This window comes from Thermothelomyces thermophilus, chromosome 1, assembly GCF_000226095.1.
Source record: "Thermothelomyces thermophilus ATCC 42464 chromosome 1, complete sequence".
Taxonomy (NCBI): domain Eukaryota; kingdom Fungi; phylum Ascomycota; class Sordariomycetes; order Sordariales; family Chaetomiaceae; genus Thermothelomyces; species Thermothelomyces thermophilus.
In genome coordinates this window covers 10575634-10590478 of record NC_016472.1, presented here as the reverse complement: position 1 = coordinate 10590478, position 14845 = coordinate 10575634, and the positions used below count along the sequence as shown (strand labels likewise).

The 14845-nt window shown below is 55.3% G+C and overlaps 4 protein-coding genes across 4 annotated transcripts; 2 read left to right on the top strand and 2 right to left on the bottom strand.

Moving 5' to 3' along the window:
* Positions 1-2516: 2516 nt before the first annotated feature.
* On the bottom strand, positions 2517-4597 carry MYCTH_2299773 (uncharacterized protein). Its single transcript, XM_003660888.1, has 5 exons — positions 4311-4597; positions 4221-4250; positions 3830-4138; positions 3036-3749; positions 2517-2930 (listed from the first exon to the last, which is right to left on the bottom strand). The coding sequence occupies exons 1-5, from the start codon at positions 4386-4388 to the stop codon at positions 2637-2639; spliced, it is 1425 nt and encodes a 474-aa protein (XP_003660936.1). The 5' UTR covers positions 4389-4597; the 3' UTR covers positions 2517-2636.
* Positions 4598-6184: 1587 nt separating this feature from the next.
* Positions 6185-8366, top strand: MYCTH_2299772 (uncharacterized protein). Its single transcript, XM_003660887.1, has one exon. The coding sequence runs from the start codon at positions 6369-6371 to the stop codon at positions 7551-7553; it is 1185 nt and encodes a 394-aa protein (XP_003660935.1). The 5' UTR covers positions 6185-6368; the 3' UTR covers positions 7554-8366.
* A 1775-nt stretch (positions 8367-10141) lies between these two features.
* Positions 10142-10935, top strand: MYCTH_89324 (uncharacterized protein; the record flags this gene model as incomplete). Its single annotated transcript, XM_003660886.1, has 3 exons — positions 10142-10458; positions 10530-10657; positions 10703-10935. 3 exons carry the CDS (start codon positions 10142-10144, stop codon positions 10933-10935), a joined length of 678 nt encoding a protein of 225 aa, XP_003660934.1.
* A 222-nt stretch (positions 10936-11157) lies between these two features.
* On the bottom strand, positions 11158-13659 carry MYCTH_73270 (Endonuclease/exonuclease/phosphatase-like protein). Its single transcript, XM_003660885.1, has 4 exons — positions 12816-13659; positions 11903-12747; positions 11622-11788; positions 11158-11508 (listed from the first exon to the last, which is right to left on the bottom strand). Exons 1-4 carry the CDS (start codon positions 13483-13485, stop codon positions 11340-11342), a joined length of 1851 nt encoding a protein of 616 aa, XP_003660933.1. The 5' UTR covers positions 13486-13659; the 3' UTR covers positions 11158-11339.
* Positions 13660-14845: the final 1186 nt, after the last annotated feature.

Genomic DNA, 14845 nt, shown 5'->3' with positions numbered 1-14845 from the left:
AAGGAGAGGTGGCCAATGCGAGCTCAGAGCTGGAAATTCTGCCAGCACCTTACCGATTAGGCATTCGCCACTGCTGCATTGATATTCGGGACGGACTCGCTCACTGATTGGACCGAGCCCCTGGGTCCCTTCGGGCGAAGCACTCGAGAATGGGTCCTGATGGGGACTGGTTCATCTGGTTCAGCATCCATGATGCGAATCTGCAGGGGTCAGCCACACTCCCTGCAAGCCATCTGTGTCATGGAGGGTTCCCACGCGGCGATGGATCTGCGCCCCAAAAAATCTGGCTTTTGCATGAACCCGAACTGCTGCAGCTCGAAACGAGAGTGGCAACTGGTTCGGATTCAGCAAGCGGTTGCCTGATAAGAAACAGCGGCTCCTTACAATACGTGCAGAAACAGCAGCTCCTTACAGTACGTGCAGAAACAGCGATCACCGTGTCTCATTGCAGCGTGGCCGCCCAGGTTGCACCAGTGTTGCATTCCGTGGAGGGGAGCGAAAATCGTCTACGCTAACACTGCTTTTATTAACTGCTGCGTGCCCTATACACTACTCCGCGAGTGGAGTTGGTGTAGACCAGCAAAGCCCATATGATCGCCAGCAATTTCGTCAACCCATGTCGGAAATCGCCCAGCGATCGCTCAATACACGCAAGGGGGGACGGAAACATGATCCCCAGATTTCTCAGCAATCCCGCGCACAGCTGGGGCCCTGCGGAGGGTCGATGGTCAGGTGGCCACATTTAGATGCTTTCTCTTCATTATTAGATGCTGATTTACAACAAAGGATGGTTAAAGTTGCTGTTTCTCCGTAGTCCGCGTCTCCCCGAGGACACTGCGCAGGGTAGGTTGTCACCTGGATAACAGACACGGCACCCTAGCCTAAAGGGCTTAGCAATGTGAGAAACTCAATAAGGTGCAACATGACTCCATAGATACTACACTGCAACTTTCCCATGCCAGCGCCGAACTGACCAAGGTAGGCAGCGTGATTCGAGCGTGTGTACGGAGTACTTCGCGAAGTAGTTGACTCGGACTGTGGTGCCAACCCGGTTGCACTTGCCTAAACTTTGGTTAGGGAAGAGCCCCAATTCTCTCAAATCGGGCGATCCACCCCGATCCACGTGCCCACATTCGCCTGAGAAGCAAGCGCGACGCATACGCCAGGAGGGGCAGATGCCTCGGAAAGCTCAGAACTCAGCAAACGATCTGCGGCCAAATCGCCATGTCGCGCTGGTCGTTCGATGCAAGACATGTTCACCCATGTCCATATCGAGCGCCAGGTTCACCCCCCTTGCCCCTTAACCTTCCCCAGGCGTACAATCTCTCCCGTCGACGATCTTCACTAAAAAAGCCTGGAGGAGGTCGAGCACAAACCCCAGAACAAGGGCCATCCTCAAGCTCAACAAGGGTCACGACGCACGAGCATGATCTACAAGCCAGACTAGTTAACATCATCCTCAAAGTCTGGGATTTTAACCTGCGACCACTAGTTAGACAGCTTCGGTTTTCTCCTGTGGTTAGCGCAACCAGCAATTGTGTTGCTGGGTGATTTGACCTCGACGCCAACCCTCCCGTTTCAGTGCTAACCAGATTCCGCTGTCTCTCTCACCGGGGGGGGGGGGGGGGGGCGCGCTTTTGTGACGGTGAACCGCTGGTGCCATTGGTTTCAACGCAGCAGCAAGGTTCACGCGCCGCGAAGAGCTTGCGACCGTTTCTTTTGTGATGGCCTCGTTTCCAATGTTAACCCAGGACATCTCGGTTCTGGAAGTTAAAGGGCAAGGGAAGCACAACTGATCCCACCCAACCGTCACACGTAGCACCACCATCCGGAGACGGCTTGCCCGAACGTGAGCCTAGCTGCATCTCGAGTGCACAACCTTGCTGGCTCTGGTTTCTTCTGTTGCCGGATTGATGGGACGCGCGGTTCAGAATTCCGGAATGTTGGCGGGGATATATATCAGAAGTAGACGTCGCATTTGCAACCCTCATTTCTGCTTCGCTTTGTCTGCCCGTACTCGGCTCTGCCACTGTTCATCAATATGTCCAAAGGCTGGCTGGTGTCTCTCTCTCTCTCTCTCTCTCTCTCTCTCTCTCTCTCTCTGTGTGTGTGTGTGTGTGTGTGTGGGAATGAGAAGGAATCACCAGACGCTCCGCCGGAACGAGCAACCAACTGCCGGTCGTTGGCCTCGAGACTTGTAAACACCCGAGTAACTATGTCTATTTTCCTACCAAAGTTCAACGAGTAGGTGTAAAGAATCGGACGGTTTCGGTTGCCTCTCCTGAACCAACCAACCGCCCACCTGCCGTGCTTGCACATCTGATTCCTACGTAAAACCGATCGTCTGTATCCCATCCAAACCCACCGGTTGCGATCCCAGAACTCCGAGGCGATCATGTACCTCTGCTAACCGATAGCCACCTACCGCCCCATGTAAATGCTCACGCCGTGACATTAATCGCAGCATTGTAACTGTTGTCATACCCGTCATTGGCCCCATCTGCACTACCCCCAGCCTCTCATCATCGTCCCCAGCGCAGCCATCCAAGGGTAGAGAGTCGTTCATAGCTCATAACATCAGCTAGGCATGATTGAACAGAAATCCCCCAACCAACCCCCATCCCCCTCAAGCCATCTCAATCATCGGCCCTCCTCCCCCTAGCGGAAGGCGCTCGCTCGTGGAAGAAGAGCGGCGAGGCCGGTCGCGAGGACGACAGGCCCAGAGAGCCGCCGCCGCCGTTGCCGGTACGGGCCGCGGCCGAGTCTAGCGGGTTGACGGTCAACCGATCCTGGTCGATGTAGCGCGGCGTGCCCTCGATGGTGGTCTTCTCGTAGCTGGCGATGGTGATGGGCGGTGGGCGGGCGCGTTTCCGTTCGGGCAGGCTGTACATGTATGTGGCGCCCAGGACAAGAACGGTGCCGAATAGGAACTTTGTATTAAGAGATGCCATGGTTAGTGGGCGATGAGAAGGGAAGAACACCAAAAAAAAGGTTGAGTTAAAGGAGGGGAGGGGGGTCGGTTCAGGAGGACGTACCGAAATAGTGACTTGGAAGTCAAAGAAGAAGACGCTGAAAAGGAAGCTGACAACAATGCTGATGCTCGTGGCAAAGTTCTTGGCGATGTTGTCGGCGTAGTTGATGCAGAAGGAGGCCAAGATGCCGCCAATGGCTTGCAAGACGATGGAGGTCCACACGACGCTGTTGTACCCGTCGAAGAAGCCGTGCTTCGCAATCTCCTCGCCGTCGTTGACGACGACGCCGATGAGGAAGGCAGGAAAGATGGAGTAGAACGACAGCTGGATGTTCCTTGTCCAGACGGAAGCCGGGGTTGTCGACTCCTTCAATATCTTCTCAAAGTAGACCCCGGTCAAGCCGGAAATGACGGCGGCGACCAGAACAGCGGTCAGGCCAGCCGAGTAGTTCATCTTGGGCGAGTTGTCGAGGTCATCTGCGATACCCTCGTACGTCGCCGACCGCTTGCTGAGCCCGTTTGTCAGCCCGACAACGCCCCGCTTGGTGAGTTCCCTGGCTGCCTCGGCCACGCCTCCGGCGAACTGTCCCAGCTCGTGTACAGATCGGGGAAAGAAGTGGTCACTGAAGTCGTGGATGTCCAAGGTCATATCCTTGGCGTTTGACGAAGGAAGGGAGACAATTGCGACTCCGACCGTGAGCACAACGAGAGAGAGCCAGCGTCGGACTCCGAGAGAGCGGCCGAGAAGAACAACCATAAAGATCGCGGTGGTGATGATCTACCCCAAAAGCATCAGCGCATCCGGTCTTCCAGTTGCAGCTCCGGAAGAACGGAGCTAGCTAGGGGTGGGGAGGTTACCTTTAGCTGGTAGAGAAGCTGGAAGTGCACCGGGTCCAGATTGCTCAGCGCCACGTACTGCAGCGTATTCTCCAATGTATACAGGACCGCGGGAATCGCCAGCTTCCACCCGTCCCCAGAGAAGACCTGATTGTATATTTGTTCCAGCAGCACGGTCACGGGCGTCTGCGGTGCTAGACTCCGGGAGACCTCGTGAATCGAGAAGCTGAGAGATATGGCGAGTTTGATGATCTCGTTGAGCAGGACGGCGGTCGAGGTGAAGTATCGATGGTCACCCGGTGGGTTCATGACCCGCGAGTAGTGCATAACCTGGGTACCGCGGCGGCGTTAGAAGGGGGGAACATTCGAGACGGAAGGGGAGGGTTGGAGAGGAGCGGAGAGAGGAGCACACCAGAATCAGGGCCGAGTTCTGCAACATTAACTGGGCGCAACATGTTAGCAGCCGGATCAAGTCATTGCTTGCGGCGAACGAAGGGCGTACCGTGAGCAAAGACGCTTGCTTCAAGGGCATGCCGAGCAGCGTCGGCCCCGTTGCGATCTTTGGGCTACTGGCCGCCATCTTGAATGCAGCGAATTGTTAGGCCGCTGGTGGACGGCAGCGCTTGGGATTGCAACTTCTTTTTCTCCCTTCCGTTTATATTTTAGAGAGGAAAAAGCGAAATACGAGCTCGTATTGATGCAGTCGTCGTGGGTCAGTGTCTTTTCGCCTCGTGGTTGCAAGCAGATTCGCAGGATCGAAAGGCTTCTTTGTCGTTGGGTAAGGGGTCGTTTCCCGACGTCACCGACACAAAAATTGCCGGTCCAATGCACGGTCGCATGCGCTTTGTCGCGGCGCCTCCTGCTGCAGGTGTTTGGGACCTGCAGCAGCTCAATTCGGACACGGCGGGGCTGCAAGCTGGGCTAATTAATAATAAGCATACTGTGGTAGGCTGAAGCAACTCAGAGCAGCCTCATCGCCTCTCTTTGGCAGTTTTGGTGATCCGTCAGATCAAGCTCCAGCAGCCTTTCATTCAGGTTGGGCCTAGGAGCTTTTTTATAGAGGCAAGCGCACTCCCGCTGATCGCGTAAGATGCTTTTTTCTGCTGGGGAGTAAAAGCGATTTGCGCCGCAGCACAGTAATGGCGGAAATAAAAAATTGCCCCCTCAAGAGGAACAAACGATTTCTCGTTGCCCAAAGGTACTCAAGGTACGGATTGCACAGTCACCTATCCTGGGCCTGTCAGACGTCATGGGAGAGCTCGAGTTGTCACAACCCTCGATTCACGCCGCGTCCCCACCTCAGCTCTGATTTCCAACATCCTGGCAATCGACCGAAAGCGAAGTAGATACGGAGTAAAGACCTTTCGGTTTCAGGGAGCGCGACCAATTGGGCTCAAACATGAGCCAACCTAGAGGAAAGAGGGGGGAGAAGAGAAACTGAAGGGAAAAATTGAAAATGACGGCAATACCATAAACATGATGGGAAGATGCACATCAGGAAGGAATCTTCACGCGATTGTCCCGGTGCCTGCAGAGAGCAGTGCACTTGATTGTCAGGTCGAATGTAAGCTGCTCCGGGAGAGAAAGAGGGAGGGAGCAGGGGAAGAGTGAAACCCGACACGGGTAGGTTGTGGGGCCTGTACCGGAGTGGCCCGCGCCGGCAGACGGGATCCCTATTGGGATGACATGGCAAGGGTCAATTCAATGTGTTGTAAAGACCCGAGTGAGTGAGCCATCTTTATTTGTCGTTAACCCCTTCTTTACACTTTCTGCAGAAGAGAACCACTCGCTCAATCCAGCTCCCATGTCTTGAGCATGACTCCGAAGGACAAATCAGGCTGAAGATGTGCTCCAAGCTCAGTATATATGTATCCAAGATAGCTATCATGTCAGGTATAGCAGAGAGGTGGGAGACCGGTAAGCTTCTTCGTTTCAGGCTTTTTGTCTTTCTTATCGAACAACCAAGTCAACAACGCGGATTCGATGAAGCCGTTCAGATTCCTAAAGCCCTCGGGAAATGCGTTTGGGAGTCAAAGAATAAGTAGGGACAGGACGACTGGCTTGACCTCACTCAAGCCGCTTTGCTTGCTTCCGCGCCGGGCCATTCGCTCACTATGATCAGGGCAAAATGGGATTCGGTGAGTTGCCAAGTTGAACTTTTCAGAAGCTGCTGCTTAGAATGACTGAAAACAGATTGTCTCTCGCTTTCCTCCCAGTAATCATCCCTTGCAGTTAACACGGTCCGGACTTAGCGGGGTTCGTCAGCCTGAACGCCGATTTAGTAATTCTGCTTGGGCATGTCGATTTTGCTTATTAATTAATAATGGAATCACGAGTAACCTCAGCTTCCAGGTCTTGCTACCTTGCTTACATCCTTCACGATCAAAGCACACCTCAAGATACCAAACTCGGAGTCCCTCTTGCACATAACTAGCGGACGGCGGTATCCCCGTCTTTTCCATCTCGACTTGGCAAGCAGCCACAAGCACCAAATACGAGGAAAGAAGGAGGAAAGGCAAAGAAAAAACGAAAAGAAAAGAGAGAAAAAAACACCAGCACAATGTCGACACAGAAGCCAGTCCTGATTGCGGGCGCGGGAATCGCGTCTCTGCTCCTTGCTCATTCCCTGCGTCGGTCCGGGATACCCTTCAGGATCTTTGAACGCGATGCTTCGTTTGTCTTTCGAGCGCAAGGGTACAGACTACGCCTTTCTGCGGAAGGGCTCGAGGCCATCGAAGAGGTTCTCGACCCGGACACGTTTAAGCGGTTCTGGGACAAGTGCGGCAAGACGGACGGGTCCAAGTTCACCGAGTTCGACGCCGTGACCGGGGAAGAGAAGGAGAGCCGCATCGCGGGGCAGCAGGCGCTGGCATCGCGGGACGGCAAGGTCGTCGGCATCGCCCGCGGAGACATGCGCAGGATCTTTGCCGCGGGTTGCGAGGCGCACATCGAGTGGCGCAGGGAGGTCACAGGCTACGAGCTGACCGACGACGGCGTGAGGGCGCTCTTCGCCGACGGCACCAAGTCGGTCGAGGGCTCGCTGCTCGTTGGCGGGGAGGGCATACGATCGCGCGTCGCCAGGCAGCTCTCGGGCGGCAAGCTCAAGGTCTACGACACGGGAGCCAGGGGCATCCACGGCCAGGCGCCCACCACGGCGTTCGGGGGCCTCGGCGAGGGCGTCTTCATCATACGCGACGACACGCACCCGGACGGTTCGTTCGCCCTCATCACCAACGTCCGGCCCGGGGAGCTCGACGACCCCTCGGTCCGGTTCGGGTGGACCATGTCGGCCCAGCCGGGCGTGATCCGCCCCCCCAACGACGACCACACCATCGTCGGCAAGCCGGCCGCGGACGTGGCCCGGTCGCTGACCAGGAACTGGCACCCGCGCTTCCGGCCGCTGATCGACCAGCTCGACGAGCCCGAGGCCGCCTTCTGGAAGATCACCTGCTCGGCGCCGTCGGGGGTGCCCGAGTGGCCCAACGAGCCCCGCGTGACCCTCATCGGCGACGCCGTCCACTCCATGACGCCCGCCGCCGGCCTCGGCGCCAACACGGCCGTCCGCGACTCGGCCCTCCTCGGCCGGCTCCTGCGAGAGGCCGGCGGCTGCAAGCCCGGCGTCACGGCTGCGTATGAGAAAGAGATGCGCATCTACGCCAGCCAGGCCGTGGGCCAGAGCTATGCCACCGCCGTGCGCCAGTTCGGCATAAAGATCGACGAAGAGGCCACACGAACTGTTTTCTAATCCGTCAAGGGGCACCTTAATTAGTTTTATTCGAGGAGGCGTGGCCTTGAGTAATATGTATAGCTATCTCCTGACGAGCACGATCTGAAACCGGAGATTTGTGGGCTGTCAGCTGCCCGCTTTTGTGGTTCTTGATCCGGAGCGCAGCCAATCTATTCTTCCCAGCTTGTTTACCTCAGGTATTACATCTTGATTAATTATGCATGATCATCACCTGTGCTTCGTTTAATTAGGGCGCACTGTGGAAGCGTGTTGAAGTCTTGTATGCTACAACAGTACGCCAGAGGTCAGCCAAAATCGGAAAACAGCATCTAATCACCCGACTGTTTGTATGGCCAGGGATCTGCATCTCGTGCTCTTCTGGGCGGTCTGAATGTTTGACAGGTAAGTCTCGCCCGATGGTACGACCGGTACGAGTAATTACAAGGAATAATAGCTGGACCGAGATTGTCCACTTGTTTGGATTTCCCTAGGAGAGCTGCTAAAAGGAAAGACCAAGAATCTTGTGAGGTGCCAATTATGTGTTAATAGTCGCAATCAACATAAAACGGAAGAAAGAAAAGAGCATAAGGTCATGTACCAAAACATTTTAGAGTCCCCGAAAAATCATGTGAAGAACAACAACAGCGAAGTAAAGAACGAAGAGAATGCAAAAAATCGTTGAACCGTCCCCTCATTCAACCGTTGTTAAATAAACCGTTCAACGAGCCGACGACGAAGTCCCTTGAGCCTTCTCGGCCGCCTTCTCCGGCTTGGCTATGAACATGGCGTAGACACCCGCGAGACCGAGCGCGCCGAGTCCGAGGTACCTGCGAAAAGGAGGAACACGGTCAGCACAGCTCCCATCTCCCGAGCCCGGCCGTTTTCTCCGGTCCGAGGGCTGCTCCTGGCGGGTGGTGGTCATGGGCTGGGAGAACTTACACCAAGTTCTTGTTGGGGTTCGTGCCGCCCTTGTTGTACAATTTGTTTGTCCCTTTGTCGCCTACGCCTCCCCCCTGGCCGGAGCCGGGTCCGGTGCTGAAGAGTCGGACTCGAGCCGGCTGGATGCGAGGGAGTCGCCGGGGAAGAGGGCGCAGCGTCGTGCGGAGGGTAGCAGTTCGGACGGATGCCATGGTTGTCGGTCTGTTATTATTGTTGATTTTTCTTTTTTCGTGATGGTGTTGCACTGGTGTGGTTCTGGGATTGAAGAACGAGATTGCTGCAGATTTCTGCGTGTATTGAGGAGTTCCGAGTTGTCGTTAGACAGACGCGTGTTGGATGGAAATACGTGTGGTGCGTGCATGCGATGAGTTGCGTTTGGTGACATCATCCATGACGGATTCCGTGACGTTCGTCCCTCCCAACCCCGCAACAAGAACAACAACAGGTGACTAGCAGGTTCTACACTAGGTATACTGAATGCAACCTCGGGAATATCAGGAATTTCATGACTGGGGGAGATGGGCTTGGTGTGGCCCGAGATGACAGACGACGGTTCGGTTTTGATGTGATGTGTGATATACGGAGTACTGCGTTATACATTCAGTCCGGCTTCGTATTGAAGCGCTGTCAAGTTTGTTAAGCACTGCGACACAGACCCATGTGTACGGTAATTATTTTTTTCCTCTTGGAAGTTTCTAATCATTCCTGTATCGTGCTGAGATGAACCTTACGGACTCGACAACAAACTCGGCATTGACTGCAATGCTGCGCACATCCACGCGAGATCAAGTGCTTGCAAGTACACTGACTTACGTGTTGAGAAGGTTTGAGTTAAGGTGTTTTCCGTTTAATTTAGCAAAAGCCAAACAGGGTGTGATCTTGGTGGTATGTGTGCGTATGTACGGATTAATTACCTCCTGTGGGCCAGAGTGCCCTTATAACCTACTATCCCAAACGGGAGCCGGTTCTCCGTTTTGGGTTCCGACACCTCCATACGTGTAGACGTAGGTATGTATGTGCGATTTGTATGGACAGTACAGTACATACATAGTTAATCCGTACAGTACGTGGCCCCCACTTGGTCCCGAGATGTTGTGACTTGCGGCCAAAGAGGGAGTCTCGGACCTGATGATCAGATTGGCCGTGCTCTGCAGCCCCCAATCCAAAACGATGCCAAGGATCACATCAGACGCCAAACAGAGGCGCACTCGATCCAACAGGACCAACGGTCTGCGGTCAAGATGCGCGGCAGGGTTCCGTGACCTTATCCTCAGAAACCGTTGAAGCAGGTCAGTGATTTCCCGCCTTGTTGGAGCCTGGGCCGTGACCAACTCGCACGACCACGAACGGCTCCAAGATATGAATGAATCAGAGTTGCGAGACTGGCCAGCGCCTTGGGCGGGTACCGAAGCCAGTTCCCACGATCGTACAAGAAGAAGCCGTGAAGGCTCCTCGAGTCCTTTCCTCGTATTTCCAGTCTTCGACACAACAATCCCCATCGCTCGAGTTTCCGTTGCTCGGTTTCACTCCCTGCAGCTTCAGACTTTCCTTCTTCATCCTTTCGTCGCCAGTCTCGCGCTGGGTGCGAAGTTCAGCAACCAACACTTCTTGAGCCAGCTTCCCTCTTCAGACTAATAATTACTCCTGCGACCTGTAAGGTCGCAAAAATGTTCCGAAGGCTGAAATGGACAGTTCACAGCACCAGTAAGCGCCCAGCAATCAAGATCAGTGACGGGACCTACACTACCCACCAACTGAAGTACCTCGAGTGGCAAAACAAGCGGAGAGTGACGCTAGGCCATCAAGAGCTTGCGCTGGACCGTGTGGTCGATGTCTTGGAATGCGAAACGGTCGACTACGGCATCATGAATGACATGAGCTCCATTTTGCGGAGCGATGATTCGTACAAGGCCGCCAAGAGCGTTGACGTGGCCGTCGATCTCGACATCCAGGATTTGCGAGAGCGCCTATCTAAAGAGAAGGGGTACGGGAGAATTGACCTTTGTCTGCATGAGCGTGAGCGGTTGAGTTGCTAATTAAAACATTGTCCTCTAGGATGTATTTGCCCGAAGAGGATGCTGAGGCCGAGAACGACGGTGCCGTGCAGATATTTGTCCTGACCCAACCGCCTTACAGACGTGCTCTATCTTGGCCCGCCGTGAAGGTGAATCTGATCACAAGCGGTGAGTGGCAACAGCTATATCTGCAGCACCTTGGCACCTACCTAGCTAACCATCCTGTGCCCACGACAGGACACCAGGGCGTGCCTTTCGAGATTGGGCAGAATACCCGCTCTATCCAAACGGAGACCGTGGCCGGCTCACGTTGCTACAGAATCCTAGATGACTCCAACATCCCAGTTGACTCAAATGATGCCAGCCTTGACGTGCCGGGTGACGCGGGCGACGCGGATGACGCAACCGTGTCCCGGCAAAACGGTAGCGAAGCTTCTGCCGATTAGGGTGGCTGGGTTCCCCTGATCCCCCCGGCCTCCCCTTGGTGTGCGGCGCGCCTGTCGAATATCGCGACCGATGGGCCGGGAGAGACTTGACGTTGAACTCTCTGTCGATGTAGATGTCATTTTCGGTGCCGTATTGTGCATGCCCGTGTCGGGAAAGGAGATCCATTCTTAATCTATAATGCTGTATCAACAGTCACCAATCTTCATACGGGAAGCCCAAGTCTACAGCCGGAATGGCAGGCGCGCGTCATGATTTCTCCTCAAGCTTGTACAGTTCTACAACGTTTGATAGAATAGACATCATCCCTAAAACCACTTATACCCCCAAGAAGATTGACGCTGTCTAAAGGGAAGAGAAAATCAAGAACCTTAAATACAGTACGAAAACCCTTTTCATCCCCATCTCAACCGCAAACGTCAAACAAAGCGACGCTCGGGTCATGATCCGACACAACATCGTCGAAAGCCGCCCACGAGTTGACGTGAATGTGCTCAAAGCGAGTCGTCTTGCTCTTCGCCAGCGCCGGGCTGACATACATATGGTCCAACGCTTGGGCGTTCATGTCGTAGGCGCTATTCGTTTTGCCGTCAGTAACGATCTATCCATCAATATACCGGCATTTCGGCTGGGGGTGCCTAGTGTATAGAGAGGTAGGCCGGAAGAGGGATGGGAAGGGGGTTCTTACTAGGTATATCGTTCCGCGACGGGTGTCTTAACCGCCTCGTCCAGCTCGACCATCTTTGAGACGGCCGCGAAGGTCTTGAGCGGCTGCACAAAGGCAAACTCGTTGAAGTCGCCGGCGGCAATAACATTCGCCGCCGGGTCGAGGGCCAGAATCTCTGCAATGAACGACTGGTGACGATTAATGCACGTCAGTAATGGTTTGCCCTCTTCTTCTTCCTATCTTTGGTTGCGTCTTCCCCCGTGCGCCCGACTCAGACCGGCAATTAATTACTAGGTACTCACCGCCGTCACGTTTGCCTGCGCGGTTCGCGCCGCCACGGCCCCGTTGATGGGCGGCCTCTGGTCGCCATGAAGCGACGTGCCGCCGCCCTTGCTGGACCAGTGCACGTTTACCGTGTAGAACGGGCGGCTGGCCCCCTTGGCCGTCCACGCGGCAGCCAGCGGCTTTCGGGTATCCTTCCACGCCGGATTGGCCGGGTCCACCCGTCCCGGGTTGAAGGACAGAGTCGGCGCACTGTCCAAGCTCTTTCCCTTGCCCTGTGCCGCCACAACCTTGGTCGCGTCGGTGGGACCTCCCTTGTTTGGAAGGTACAGGCTCACGACTTCGGGACGGTAGAGGTACGCTACGCGGATGTTGCCGCCCGGCTGGCCACCGTCCTCGTTCGAGACGGGGTTGATGTCGGTGAAGGCGTAGGTGACGTTGCTGAGGTCCTTGATGGCGCCCACGAGGGCAGTGAGGGTGGCGTTGGCAGAGACCACGCCGTCGTCGGTGGGGCCGCTGTCGTCTTGCACTTCCTGGATGAACAGCAGGTCGGGAGTCTTGAGGTAATAGACGATCTGACCGGCAACCTTGGGCAGGTGGGCCGACGTCGGAGCGAGGTTCTCGACGTTGTAGCTGCCGACTGTGAGGGCCTTGCACTTGCCCTGGCTGAGCAAGGTGGTGGGAGGGGCCGCGGCAGAGGCGGTGGTGGTCGTCTTGATGGCGGTCAGAGGAAGGATGGCGTAGAAGCCATAGGCCTGCTGGACTACGCCCGTAATGTCTTCAAACTGATCTCCCATCTTGGAATTGGAAGGGTTCTTGGTGCCATCAAGAGGCGAACCGATGATGATGACCTCCGGGTTAGAGTCTGGAGAATGCGTCAGGTTTAATTAACCGTTTCCAGTACCTGAGTCAAAATCAGATTGCTCGACTCACCCTTATCCGACATGGTGACACCGCCATGCCTATTCTTCCCGGTCACGGTCCAGTCACCAACCACCCAGGTGTCGCCGTACTTGTTGGGCGTCTTGACGGCCCATGGCGCCTTCACCGTGACGAGCTCGCCGCTGAGGCTCTCCCAGAAGTCGAGGCCGTACTTGGTCGGCTGCAGCACAGGGTTCTCCGCAGAGATGTTGGCAACACCGTTGGGGACGCTGTAAATGTCACCGCCGTCGAGGCTGGTGTACTGCTCCGTGGGCGGCGACAGCGTGTCCTTGCCAATGACTAGGGGCTTCACTGCGTTACCGGTCGACACCACCTGCACGTTCTTTGGGGAGGTGATCTCGGTCAGGTAAATGTAGCTATCGCTTGACCGGTACTCGGACACTTTGCCGTCGAGCGAGATGATGTCGCCCACAGAAAGCGCAGACCCGACGGTCTTGCTGTACACGTAGATGGCCTCCGAGGTGGCATCGTCGTCGTCCGGAGTCGTCGAGCGGATCCAGATGCCATCGGGCCCCTTGGCAATCAGGAGGCCGGTGACATTGGTGACGGTCTTCCCCGAGTACGGCGAAATAAACCTGTTCCCGTTGATCTCGGCAATGGTTTCGGCCGCAGCCAGCGACCGCAGGCCGGCAAACAGCCAAAATACCAAAGTCGCCTTCATGGTGCGCTTGAACGTTGCCACAGCGAGCGGAGTGACACGGCTCGCCCTTCCATCGTGACCAACGCCGCTGCGGCGATTGAGCGCAGTTAATTATAAGACAAAAGACAACAACTGTTTGTCCCGCCACGTGCGCTGCCCGATACGCTTCGATGGACAATTACCGTTGCACTCGCTATCTTTAATCGGTGTGCCGCAATTGGCGATTTTCAGGGGCCGGCCGTGCTTATTGGTCCCTCATTTCAACCCCGTGCTGCCAGACACCTGCCTGAATGGACGGGTTGCCCCGAGAGCCAATTCAGCTCCTTCCAATTGTACCCAAGTGGCGTGGAGTCTACAACTGCCTTAGCGCTCAGGCTGGCCAAAAGGGAATGCGCACTCGGGGATGCATGAGGGATAGTTAAATCGTAGCAGAACACAACATTGATCAAGATACCGCCCGGACGTTGAGAAGAATGCCCCGCTGGCGATAAAGGCACGGCCCGACTGGCGAAAGCAGCCCGAAATCAGTCCCACCCGCCACAACGGCCCGGGATTATTGAACTTACCAGAAGCTTTGTGTTTTCCCAGTTCCCCGGCTCGGGGCACTGAGCTATCATGCTTCCGCGCCCGGTCCCACCTCGCTCGGGCCCGACTCACTCCCGTCGTCACATGATGGTTTGTGGCTTGGAACCTGGGACCCGGCCGCGGTGTTGGGGAATAGACGCAACACAACACCAGTTTAATCATGCGCAGACGACAGTTTGCTCTTCTCAGACCTGATCGCATCATTCTGGAGGAATATCGACTCTCTCCAATCTTCATGGGGGTATATGATAACCAATGGAGACGAATAAGTGTATTAATTAATTCCTGCCACCGCATCTAATAATACCGTCGCTGCACCCTCGCTGTACCCAGCAACGTTCCGGGACTTGAAGATCAAATTCGGTAATTTGCATTGGTCTCGAGACTGGATCTAGGTTTTTGTTCGTCATGGCTCTCAAATCCAAGGCTTCGCAAGGGGACCTGGAAGTCGGCCAAGGAAGGAGCTGCCCTCACATCTGCTCCCATCCCCACAACCGGGGAAGCTACTACTTATCTCTCTGACACCCTGCGAAGGTTTCTTGAACTTTTTAGGTTTTCATGGCGGCAGAGTTTGAGAGTCGCCTTATCACCGCACTGTTACCAGTAATCAGCAAAAACTGCTCACGCCGTGTTGCGCCTCAACCTCGCGCGCCACACTTCCTCGCGCAATCAACATGGCAGACCCATTCGATGATGGCCTAGACGATTTTGGTACGTGCATATTTGCTTTCCCTCGGCTAGTATTAAGGAGGAATGCTGACATGTTTTAGACCGAGATGTTCTCGGGCACTCACCG